The 12,739-nt window shown below is 43.2% G+C and overlaps 1 protein-coding gene across 4 annotated transcripts in view; it reads left to right on the top strand.

Annotated features, from left to right (window-relative positions):
- Window positions 1-12,739, top strand: part of MAD1L1 (mitotic arrest deficient 1 like 1) — a 488,928-nt gene that overhangs the window by 250,570 nt on the left and 225,619 nt on the right. For all 4 annotated transcript variants that reach the window (XM_059716930.1, XM_014610725.3, XM_019494775.2 and 1 more), the window contains one exon: window positions 8,996-9,052. In XM_059716930.1, coding sequence (XP_059572913.1) covers window positions 8,996-9,052 — 57 coding nt within the window. The remainder of the gene's footprint in view (window positions 1-8,995; window positions 9,053-12,739) is intronic.

The raw sequence follows: 12,739 nt of genomic DNA, 5'->3' as shown, positions 1-12,739 counted from the left end.
TTAGAGTACATTGGGTACGCTTTTGTGCTTGACGCTTTAGGGGCTATAACAATATTTATTTGTAGATGTTATTTCCCACTAGTGTAGTATATGTATGCTTGGTTTAATAACCAGAAGAACTTTCCTGAGAGCAGTAAAAGTAAAGTTTTGAATCTTTAAAGCAGTATGGAAATCTTTCGACAGTCTCTGATAGCAAGCTCTTTCACTGGCAGTACCTCCAATAATGTTTCCTTGTACAAGAATACCAGACACTAAAGCCTCTAAAATAACTTATAATATTGGCAATGAGTGTTAAACCTACTGTACATATGCAGTGCACTTTGGTCTCGTTTAAAGAACACCAGATCTCTGCTAATTGGCAATGGTGCTGGGCTAAAGGGTTGAAGAGAGAAAATGAAGGATACCTGGCTATACACTGGGGTTTGTACCTTTAAAGGACCAAAGAGGCAAAGTGATATTTTAGCTCTTGAAAGCCGTTCCTCATGTCTGCGATGTCAGATTGGCATGATATACTAGTGAAAATCTCTCCTCATTTCAGCTTTCACAATATTTTAATACATCGGCTTGCAGTATGCAAATAAACTGAAGCCTAGCTGTGACTGGCTGAGTTACTTCTGTCACAATCCCTACCACCCACATGGATGAGCTGTTCACAGCTTTGTTGAAATCAAAGTTTTCCTCCTGTTTCCTCTAACACAAGAGAATCTTATAAAAATTCTGCATGTATGAGGGCACCCATGAGTTTCACCGTCTCTTCACGTACAATCTCCTGATGATTCTTCAAACACTGTACTTAAAACGTGACCGTAGTGAAGAGATTTACACCATTAGACTCTCAACACGTTACCGGACAGTTGAACGGACTTTCGTTATTGTGGCGCCCTCGGAATCGGTGGAGTGCCTAGAGGTGCTCTGTTACCCAGCCCTGTTGCTGGTATTTGAACCAGATCCTTGATGCACAGCACCCAGCATCGCCTGGGGGACAGCGGGAGAAGTGGGGCATCACAACACTCCTCTGCACTGTTCCTCCAAGTCAAGGGGTTGCTCAGTGTCACAAGTTAAAGAGGACAACCTACAGCAGCTTTGCACTTAGAAAGGACATATCCTGAGCAAAGGCTCTAGCCGTACATCTTTTTTGTGCACGTGACATGGAAATATGAGCGACTTGAAAGCTATACATGGGATTTGGGGCAACTGCAGAGGGAGATCAGAACACAAGTACTGAATCTGACTGGGGTTGCCCAGATCGCTGTTTGTACATTCAGAATAACAGACGTTGTGGTCTGTAACTGTTCCGTTGTGTATTTGGTTTTTCCTTAAAAAAGAAAATGTCTTCTAGAAGTTGATTAGACTCAGGAGCTTGACTAAGACTTTGTATAGGAGCAGCTTTCCTAATTAAATGGGCCAGTCACCACAACTGACTACTTCAAATGCAACAGCTCATCTTACCTTGGTTACATTGCAAGAAATATTACCTTTTGCAGCTATGCCAGAATGGCTCCCCTCCTTCCTCCCACAGCACTCCCATGCTTGCTAATTCAGGAGGCAGCTGGGCCCACTAGTCCTTTTCCCAGGGAGACACCTCTGAGTTATCATTGGGGTACCCTAGGAAACCCCTCAGCAGAGGCTGTGTAAAAAGGACCCCAAATCATTGTTCCTCCTGACTATGCCTCTTTCTTTTTGAGTATGTGCTGCCTGCCTAGGCACTGCAAAGGACTGCTCGTGTCTTTGAAACCCCCAGGCACTTAAGAGGTGGCCTTTACTCCTTGGGGTCCTGCAGTCTCAATTTATGAGTCTGCAAGTTAACATAACCATGAATATGCATATGTATATCACTCTGATGACATACTGATCTGGCTCTTCCTTTTATTCATTACAATGGGTTTTTCGGCATATTTGCATTCATCAGAAAATATCAACATTTAGATCAGCACGACTGTATCAGGTTTCTTTGTGTTTCTGAATGAAAACCTCAAACTTAGAAATGCCATGCTTCCAACTGAAGGCAGGGTTTGATTTACTCCCTGCATGTTGTACACATAATTTAGTGTTTCCCTTGCTCTTTGTAGTGAGTTTTAATTGCATGTCTCTTTGGCCGCTGATACTGCTGTGGTCTATCTACACGCTACTGAATGTGCGACACCGAGGAGTAAATTACTGTAGGTTCACAAAGGGAACCCTTAGCTTTGCTAATTGCTCACAGGACAGCGGGTTTTGTTGCGAGAGACTGCTCATTAGAAGTTGACTAGCTTAATTTTCCCTACAAGTGACTCTCCTGCTTGAACAGCTTGTCTATCACATAGGGCAGTTGGCTCACATTCAGCCTCCAGAGGAGAGGTTGAGGGTGTTGATGTGGCCAGTTTAACCACCTGCCTCGTAATGAACAGATTGTTTGGGACTTGATTCATTAATTCTCAGAGCTCCACAGCCCTTGCTGACCACAGCTTTCTGATTTCAGGGCTGATATTAATGGCTGTTTGACAGATACAGCAACAGATACAAGGAGAGCAATGGTCTTGACCTCTTTGATTTATTCCTGTACGTCTGGTATTTTTCCCTGTGTTTGTATTTACTCTTGAAGGTTTGAAATATAGCTGATGTAGCTACAACCACTGGGTTTTGGAAAGTGGATGAGACGAGCCATTAACTCAGAAAGCACAGCAAAATAAAGTGAATAATTTAGAAATGTCTCACTGGTATCTGAATTGTCTCCCATTTTTCCAATATCATTTGTATTACAGCTTTAGTGATGGGATAGCATATCCTGAGTAGGGTCAGCGTACAGTTTCTCTCTCTTCTGCTGCCTCACTTCTCCAAGGAAAATGAGAACATGGAATAGGTTAGCCAGTGCTGTTCCATTGGCTAAACGTTTTAAATTGACGGATGATTTTTTTGAAGGTGTGTTAAAATAATTTGTAAAATTTTTAAGCTGGAGTTTTTTCTGATCTAACTTGCTTCACTGATTCTCTTAGGCTGGAAACAGACATTGCCTTTGTGACGCCATTAACATTTTTATGGTGGCACAAAGCCCAAGCCAACGGACATCCATGCCACTTGTTGCGCCACAAATGCCCAAAGTTGTGGTTGTGACAGTAGGTGGTAAACGCTTGTGCCACTTTTTTGTGGCAGGTGTATGCTTTATGGCAGGAGGGTGCAGGCAGCCCGGAGCTGTCCATGGTCTCCAACTGCCCCAGGGCTTCAGGGGCCAGATCCTACACCCTGTGGGAATTCCCCAGGAGCCTCAGGAATCCTCAGACGGGGTTCCCTGGGCACACATCACACTTGCATGCCTCGACTCAGGACAGCGGATGGCATCTGTGTCGCTCAGTGAAGGGGATTATCCTGGCACAGCTGATCCCAGTGCAAGGATGATACCTGTGCATAGCCTCACCTGACTGTGCTGTATTTTCTGCAGGCACACTGGACACCAAATTCATTTGCCTGTCCAGTTCTTTAATCCTATGCATGTTTGCTTTTCAAATTGAGCTCTGGTCTTCAGGAATTTAACGTGTGCATTAGGTAACAAGAATTTCCCAGAAGCTGAAAGGTAGCACCTTGTTGTCTGAAACAGGTATGTCTTTGCTACTGAGAGAGATTCTGCAGATAACGGAGTAATAACGTGAATGGATGGAATAGGCCCTTACCTGCGGACTAGTGGTCTGCATGGGAGAACACTGTTCTGAGGTGCCACCGGCATACCTTGCTCCAGCTTCTGCTATGTGTCTTATTCCCCCGTCCTGAATGGAGCTGCTTGTGGAGCCAGTGAGGTTTTGGGAGACTGGTAAGGTGGAGATTGGTAAACCTGCAAAGAACCTTAAGTGGCTTGAGCCTATCTGGCATTAACTGGTCTTGGGTGCCAGGGAGCGAGAATGACCATTGATGCACCTAAAGGATGAGCTATGGGGAACGACACGATAACATTTCCTTGTATGACTTCTGAGGAGGCATTTTAATCTGGGGGTGCAGCCGGCTGCTCTGTGCCATTCTGGATCTCTGCAGCTGTTTCCTTAAGTCATTTTGGTGGTTGGCAGCATTTCTGAAGCACTCTGATTAAGTGAGATGTTGGGGAAGTTCAGAGCCTAATTTCTTCTTCATAATTAAAAATGTGTGTGTCTGTCATGCTGACGATGATTAGTTTGTATTTTCTCGTGGCCTAGTAGGAATATGGCAGTGAATCACTTTGTAAGCAGCTGTCCTCTAACAGCTGAGCTAGGTTCAATATTTGATTTAGGCTAATCAAAGGGCTGGGGTAGGGCTAATGTTTGCAGACTGATTGTGATAAAGCATACAGATCAACTGCTTCACAGCCTGGCAGCATCATTCACAGGGGACCATGGATTATGTGGTTTATCCAGTACTTGAGTAGCCAGTGGTACAAAAGGCAGAGAGAGAACTGGGAATAATGTTTTTCCGGTATGTCGGTTCTGTATCTTACATGGGTTCGCAAAAACTGTGCTCTGCAGATCTCTTGCTCTTGTCCCGTGGGAGGCTGGCTGGTTACATTGTCCTAGCATTCCCTTATTTCCACCAGCCTGATTTCATTAAAAGACAGCTAAGAATAAATTGTGTTCCTCTTGCTTTTTTTTTTATTAGTTTTAGGCAGATGATACATATTTAACTGTTCTTGACAATCTTTCTTTGTAATAGTTTCCTTCAGCAACCCAATCATCTAGTTGATCTGTCTTAGTCTTTGGCAATTAGATGCTCAGAAATAAATCCAATAAAGCAATCTGCTTTGTGATTAGTACCCCTGTGTTCACAATCCCATGTAACACTGGCCTGCCATAACATGTTGCAAATTCATCTCTGACTTGCAGTCCACTGTTGCCTGTAGGTTTAGCAGCTTGATAGATTTGTTCCTCCTATGTATATACGTGTTTTGAATAATTTTTCCCAAGCTATATTTGCTTATTTTTTGTGTTAAATCTAATGTTATTTTTTGTCCATATGTCTAATTTCTCTTAATCCATTTATGTTGTGTTTCTCTTCCCTAAAGGTCTTTCCAGCCCTCCTCCAATTTAGCATCTATACGAATCACGAACATATTTTGTTGTCTTCATTTCCTAAACACAAAGATCTGTTGTTTAACGCCAGATCTTAATAAACATTCGAGTAGCATCCAGTTAGTCACTTCCTCAAATAGATACATTATCTTGATGGTGTATATATAGTGTATATTGCTAAAACAGGAGATTGAGCCTTCAAGTAAATGGATTTCATTTGACATGGTTTAGCTATGAGAGGCAGCGATGGAGTTGCATACATTCTCCTGCTTAATATTTCCAAGAGCTGAGGAACTGGAACGTGAGGTGTCGAATCTAATCTAATTGTTTGTTGCTTAATATCATGGTTTTACCGGGTCAGGATTAAAGCATCCATGCAGGTGGGGCTAAGAGAAAAAGCTTAACTGAATGTTATCCCTTCCACATCTGTTCTCCAAACAGACTCTTTTGCCTTCTCAGTACAGAACTTTTCACCTGTGCTTTATGCTCATTATAGAAACTTATGCTAAAAAAATCATATTATAATTTAGAGATGGATGCTTTGGAAAACTCAGACCCCCCAGGGTTGAACTCCATTTTTTTTTTCTCCGGAAGCCCTTATTTTGAAATGCTTGAGAGAGAGAAATGAGAAGATATAAGAAGCAACTAGGAGAACTTCTTATATCATGATTTCTTGTCAGTAGAGTAGGGAAGTTTGTTCTTCTATTCAGGCCCGTCTCTCCCCCAGCCTTTTCCTTTCAGTTTTCAAAGCTGTATAAATGTTAATTTTTGGCAGCTGGAACAAATAATCGCCTCGATACAGTATTAGCGTGTTGTGCGTCAAGTTTAAAACTGTGGAAGGGAATAGGAAAAGGAATCCTTACCTGTTGTGGCAGGGGAGAGGTACAAAGGCCAAACCAATATGCTGAGCAGCTGTCACCCCTGGTCCTCAACCTCCAAATGCTACATTAAGTTATAGACAAATTCATTATCTTGGTGAAAAAATATTTTATGAAATAAAACATTAAAGTGAATGACGAGGTTTGCGGTAAACACAATTGACTTTCTTAATGCGCACCTACAGGTACGGGGTAAAGATACGGCTTTAGAATTTGTTGGGTCGGGTGCTTTCAAGATCAAAGCCCTATTTCTTTCACATTAATGTTGGTGAAGTGCCCGCACTCCTCTGTGTTTCACTCTGTTCACGGATTGCTTCTAGTGTCTTTTAGGCTAGGGACAGAAATTACGCACAAATCGATATAAGTGATTGGAAACTGGTTCAAATCTGAAATACAACAGAAGTTCAGCGCGCATAAATTACTTTCAAAATGATGGAAACTGGTTTAAGATAAAGCTGGATGGATGTAGTATGGGACTTGAACCGCCTTAACCTAAATCAGTTATTGACCTTCTGTCCCAGATCCCCTCCAGATTCAAGTTAACTCAGTCCCCCAGCATCCCAGGATGCTTTGCATCCTCCCTGCACCCCCCCCCTTGTAGGGAGAGTGGGCTAGCCTTGGCCCAAGCTGTCTGCTCCAGCCCAGCAAGGAGGAGTGCTCTAGCACCCTCCAGCTTCTGGCCTGGGCCACTGCAGGCATGCGGCTGCATTTCTGGAATCAAAAGTGAATGTCTGTTCACTTGCTTATTGGTCCAATCTACACAGCTTAGACTAACCTGCGAAGATTGAGTCAATTCAGTCTTGGGCTTTTTGACTGTCGGTACTTAGCCTTAGTTCTGGGTTTGTTTGAGTTCTCCTTGGTTAAAGAGATTCTCATACTCTTACAACTGGGTATAACTGTGGCGTGGACTAATATGTAACCCATAATTGCTGCTTGCTTTTGGCTCAGAATGGTCCAGTAGTCCTTATCCAAAGGTTAAAACCTTCTTCATGCAGAGATGGGTCCAATAAAGATGTTGGAAAATTGATTTGTTTTCTGTCCAGTGTATTCGTTCCATCCTAGGGTGTTTTGCAAAGGCTATTCCAGCCTCGGAAAAAATGACTTTGTAAATGCAGTTTCCAAGAAGTCTTTCTAATTCTTCTCCACGTGGCTCTTTTCCTGCTCTGTCCTGCTGGGGTATAATTCCACCTGATTAAATATTTGTGAAAAAAAATCACTCCCAGGTGCCTCTGAATTTACAGTCTCCCGATGTGTCCGCATCAGACCTTGTGGTAATTTCATTCTTGCCTCTCGCTCGCTTGTGTGCGCGCTCTGTGTCTGCACAGGACTGGCATCTCCTGCAGTGTTTAATGAGTGTGTTTCATTTCCCCACACCAGGTCCCAGGTTTATGTTAAAACTACATTCATCTTGTTTGAGTGCCTTTTTCTTTAATAATGTGACATCATTAACAGGCCCTGCACAGCCAGAGCCCATAACTTTCTTGAAGCTTCCACTGAGCTCAAAGGCTGAGCCGGTCGTGGACTGCACCTAATTGTCGTGTTTGTTTGTTTGGGGAATTGAACTGCTCGTTTTATGCTGAACTCTGAGACTGTAATTTTTTTGTTTGCTTGTATTTCAGCGCAATTAGCTTTGGAAACTTAATGTTTTTCATTTCATTGTAGCGAGCGGCTTGCTGTTTGCTTCTGCTTGGGATGCAGCTCTCAAAAAGGCCCGTTTCATATGGTAGCAATGTTGTTAGAGGGACTCCAAAGGGTCGTAATAAATCTCTTTCTGAAAGGAAAGATTTTTAGGTCTCGTTGCGTGTGCTTTGGCTGTTTCAACATGTTTTTGTGTCATCCACCGCGATTATTCTTGGAGCTGATCACAGAATGGCTGATTGGAGACTAGCACGGTGCCATGAAAGAGAAGAGGTCAAAAGTGGCATCGGAGCATTGTATGCCACTTTTGTGAATCAGAGCCCGTAAGCCACCAAGGATCACAAGGCCCTTTAAAGGCTCCTTCTCTGGGATGGGACTCGCCTCTGTCTTTTATTCAGAGGCTGTCACTCAGAGAGAAGGTTTTTCTGGCTTTCACCTAAGGGAGCCCATTTCCTTCATCCCGGTTCTGGCTAGGGTTTTGCTGGAGGTTGTTTGCAGGGAGCATTCACCAGACGTCCACATATTACAACGTGATACTTTCTCCTTATGGAAAGCAAAGCCATTTCCTTTCTCCTTCCACTGTTACTCCAGGAAGGTATTTGCTCCATCCATCTCCCCATCCTCCTTTAGGAGTTTTTGGACAGACTGTTTAGTCTCCAGTTAGGCTGCAGGAAGTGAGGAGCTTTGGGACCTCTCTTCTAGAGGCTCCAAAATATTTGTAAGGATCTTCAGTACCTGCTACCACAAGAGGAGGTAGCATTTGTTTAGTGGTTGGGATACTGCCTTGGGACTTGGAAGAGAGAGCTTCTGTTCTCAGCACTGCCTTTAGCTTATGTAATAACCTTGAATAAGTTGCTTCTCCCCTCCTGTGTATTTGGATGGCAGTTCTTTGGGGCAGGAACTCACATTTATAGTGGAACTGTCATTTGGGTTTAGCCTTTATTCATTACAGTAGTGTTCGCTTGACAATTATAGCTTTTTTGGAAGAGTTATTAGAGAGGTCAAGGCCAAAATGGTCCTGGAAACTGGCCCATCCGTATCCCAAACAGTAATCCTTTTGGGGTGCAGACACATCACCAAGATGGTGGAGTAGCCCAAGTTCAGTTGAGATCAGTACTGTACACATTTTATCTATAACTAGCAACTTTTGTCTTCAAGCCTATGAATCCAGCATCCTTTGCCAGCACTGGGGGAAGGCAAGGAGAGGAAGAAAGATGCATAAGTCTCTTTTCAATCAAATACAAAAGGCAACAGAGAATGAAAGCTTTAAACTTAATATATCATCTGGGCAGAAGCAATCATCCTGGCTCTGCAGTGTTTTAGGTGTTTAGGTGTTACTTAACTGAGTCCACATTTTCCAGGACTGAAGTGCTGGAGACCAAAAGGTGGCAAACTAATAACTAGCAGTATCACTGAACAGAGATCACAGCGGCTTAAATAAGCTTTCTGACTTATTTTCTCTTTTTTGTCTTGAAGGCTCAGCTGTCTCAAGTTGTGGAAGAAGTGGGAAACCAGAAGCAAAGAGCAGATATGGTAAGTGTGATCTTCCTTTTATTCCTTGTTTTGTACTGCAGTAGAAGAGTGGCACATACAATTTTAATGCCTTTAAATAATATTCATCATTCCCAAATTCCAGATGTGAACAGCATATGAGTACTGTAAGGAGGGGAGCGAGAGAGAGCAAGGAAGCCAGCAGGTGTCTGTGCCCCATTAAAAACTGTTGCAGGTCTGGTACCTTTAGGAGTTTCAACACCTACTTGACATGCACTCTTTACTCTGCTGAGGGTTAATGGTACTTCTGACTCTTCCTGGCAGTTTGCCTTCTGTTTGTTAACAGTTCTAGAAAGGAAGCAAAATTATTTCATAATGAATTAGGTCCCTTCCTCAGGCAGCTGTTTATTGAGTCTGAGATGTGACAAGGGACCGTAGGTGAGATGAGACAATAGTCTGCAAAGAAAATTTTATTATTTCTGTTAATTTTTCAGCTGTGTTTGTCTCTTCTATCAACTGTAATCCCCAGAGGAACCAGAAAAACACACAGGCCGCAAAACAAGGAGGTGGGAGGGGTGACATGGTGCGGTTACTTTACTGTATAAGCTCCTTCATATGCAGGAATGAATTAAACATTAGCATTTAACCATTCACCTCCTTGTGGTATGCAAATGAGTAAGTCGCAAGGGCTTCATCTGCAGATTTTTTTTTTCCCATAAGCAAATCTGAATAGTGCAGAACAGAAACAAGTCAGTGTCTGATACTGCATGATATTAAACTGGGTGAATTTTAGCAGTCATGAAAAATGAATGGCAACTGGCACTGCCAATTTGGAGCAGGTGCGGAACAAGCCTCTGGTCTAAACCCCAAGTCATAATGTACATTATGTCTTGGTAGTATCCTGGATTTTCTCACCACTCTGCTAATGTACATAAATCCCCCCTTCAGTGCTCCTGCTATTCTGGTAATGGGTTGCCTCACATCTGTCAATGTTTCTCAGCTTGGCTGTGTTGCTCTTTGCTGTTCTAACATTGAGCTTTTTTATAATAGGAGACTGTCAGTGTTGTTAAACTGTCTGGTTCTTCTGTGATGTGGACAGATACGTTTGAAAGCTTAGGCACTTTCTCTAGTAACATAGGCCAGATCTGAACCGAGATCTCCAGAGAAGATGGTATTAATCCCACGTGCCATCTTATTACATGCTTTCTTGTCATGGTTTTTAATTTTGAGCGCTGAGATTTGGATATACCTGAACAAAAAGCTGTTACATCTTCAAGATTCTGATCTCTGCTTCACCAGAATGTCAGAAGCTTTCCCTTGGGTTACGTGAATGAGGTTTCGGTTCACTATGGATAGGGAATTCCCCAGGGTGCTGCATGCCTCGCTTTCTTCTTTGCAGGCCCCGTCTGGACTGCTGGACTCTAGGTTGGTAGTAATTTAGAAAGGAGGCAGCAGATCGCTAAACTTTATCTAGTCTGGTTGTTCAACAAACTTAAGGAAATTGCTTAATGGATAGTTTTTTCTCCCTCCCTCATCCTCATATCCTCCTTGGGAGGGGCTGACTTAATGTAACGCTTTCTCATTAGCAATGGCTATTGGCTTTGCAGAGGTTTTCCCTCTTTCCACAAATAAAACATTCCTCCTGGAGAAGAATTCGTCACTCCTCCTCTCTTACCGCTTGGCAGGTGACAGAGTAACGTCTCCCTTGGCAGATTGCCTGGAGCCCCTGCCCCAACCTTCTCCTTACTAGTCGACACAAGACTTTTCCTGGCTTGTTTCTCCAGCTTAGTGTGTCACCTGCATGGCCTTATTTTCAGACTCGTTTTTAGGTTGACACTTCAACAATTATTTTCCTGATTTGGGTTCCTTGCATCTCACCTTCGTTCTTGTCCCCCTCCACTCGCTCGCCTGTGATCCGCTCCTCATTATTTGAGGCTAAGCTTCCATGGCTGGGGAGGTGCAGAAAGGCCACTTCTTGCCCTGTGTTCTGACAGGCACGGATATTGCTTTTCAGCGGCAAGCCTGTGGACAAGCATCTAGCTCTAAGTGAAATGGAAGAAACACCTGTCAGGTGCTATCACGCAGGTCAGTGGGTCTTCAGGCTGCTCCTCGGGATAAGCCTCTGCTCAAGAGACGTATCTACAGCCACTGCAAAGAGTGCTAATGGTTCTCTCACCCTCCCCAAAGTGGTGGAGAGGAAGTGATGTGCTCAGCAGTCCAGGCTCTTGCTGGCTTTATCTTAGCAGCACATTTGATGGGGCTTCTGCAGTTATGCTATTGGGAGCACCGGAGGTGCCATGGTAAATAACTCATTCGTTACATCCTGATCATTTCGGTGCAAGCCCATGTAGCAGCAGTCTGTTGGAATGGTGGCTTGGACTACAGAGAGCAGCACACTGTTTCAGGGAGTCGTGTCTGCATAGAAAACCCCAGAAGTGTTGGCACGTGCAGCTGGGTGGCAGTGCAGTGGCTTCGGTCTGTAACTTGCTGCATCAAAGGCATAATAAACCCCCTCTGCTAACTGGAATAGCGTATTCCAGCCCACGATTCAATTATTTCCCTGCTAAAAGTCAGTTTACTACTGGAAAGAAAGAAATTTAAATATCTTCAGCTAATTGCAGTTGACAAGACAAAGGCAGTTTGACTTTCCAGTATTAATTAGCAAACCCATACTAATTAGCTTGTATAAGCACAATTCATGCTTCTTTCCCTAAATGCAATTAATATCGCAACTGAAGACGTCTCTGGGCTGTGCTGCTGTATCATTAACATACTTCACCCTAATTAGACACGGCCAGTAGTGGCTGGAGAAATGAGTTTGTGATTACAACCATAAAAAATCCTCTAATATTTTATATCCTTCAGGGAACTTGAACCTAAAATTTATTTTCTGATTTAAGAGAAATTACCTCTGTCCTCGTGCTGTGTAATTATAACAATGGATCTTTGATTTTGTCTCTCACCCTTCAGTTGTTTATTTTTCCTCATTTAGTTTTTGTAAGTATTCCCGTTGGGAGCATGCCATGTCTGACCGACTTCCTGATGGAGTTTTGTACCATACAGTACAGGAGAGAGTCTCCAGTCAATCTGGCAGGACACGGCCTGAAGCTGGGTCACCAACTGCTTCTGGTTTTGCAATAAAAAGGTTGTCTGCTTTGTTTGTTCTTGTTGAACAAAGGTTTTGCTTTGTTAAGTTAAGCTTGTTTGCCCACTTTTTTTTTTTTTTTTTTTAAGCAATTGTGTGAACACAAGAGTTGTTGGATTGGGTTTTTTTTAAATTGATCTGGAGTCTGATCCTTTCCCCAGAGCTTGCAGTTCTGTCTGGAGGTTGTCCATAGTATTTGCCAGCACTGGTAGATCCCTCGCCTTTGGGTCCCAGGATCTTTGGGCACATGGTGCTTTAGTTTAATACTTCTTTGGCATAGTGGGTTAAGAGTCAGTGGCCTGGTTCTATTGCCATTTGCCCTTGCTGAGAAACCCAGCAAAGTGTCATCTGCAGAGGGTTGTTTTTAATTCCTTTCCATAATTTTATTTTCCTTTCTTTGTATCTCTTATCTCCAGGAGGGAATTCTCTGGCTCATGCTTGCTATACAAATAGTGGTCCAGGGTCCTTGATCTTCAACTTCCTTTCAGTTCTGTTTTATAGTACTAGACATTTCTGTGAAGACTTTAGCCACCACTTAATCTTGGAGGGAAGCAGTGTTGGTGTTTGGGCACTGAACAGGTGTC

Source organism: Alligator mississippiensis, chromosome 13 (genome assembly GCF_030867095.1).
Source record: "Alligator mississippiensis isolate rAllMis1 chromosome 13, rAllMis1, whole genome shotgun sequence".
Classification (NCBI taxonomy): Eukaryota; Metazoa; Chordata; order Crocodylia; family Alligatoridae; genus Alligator; species Alligator mississippiensis.
Note: the sequence above shows the minus strand (reverse complement) of the source record. Positions and strands in the feature narration are given on the sequence as shown.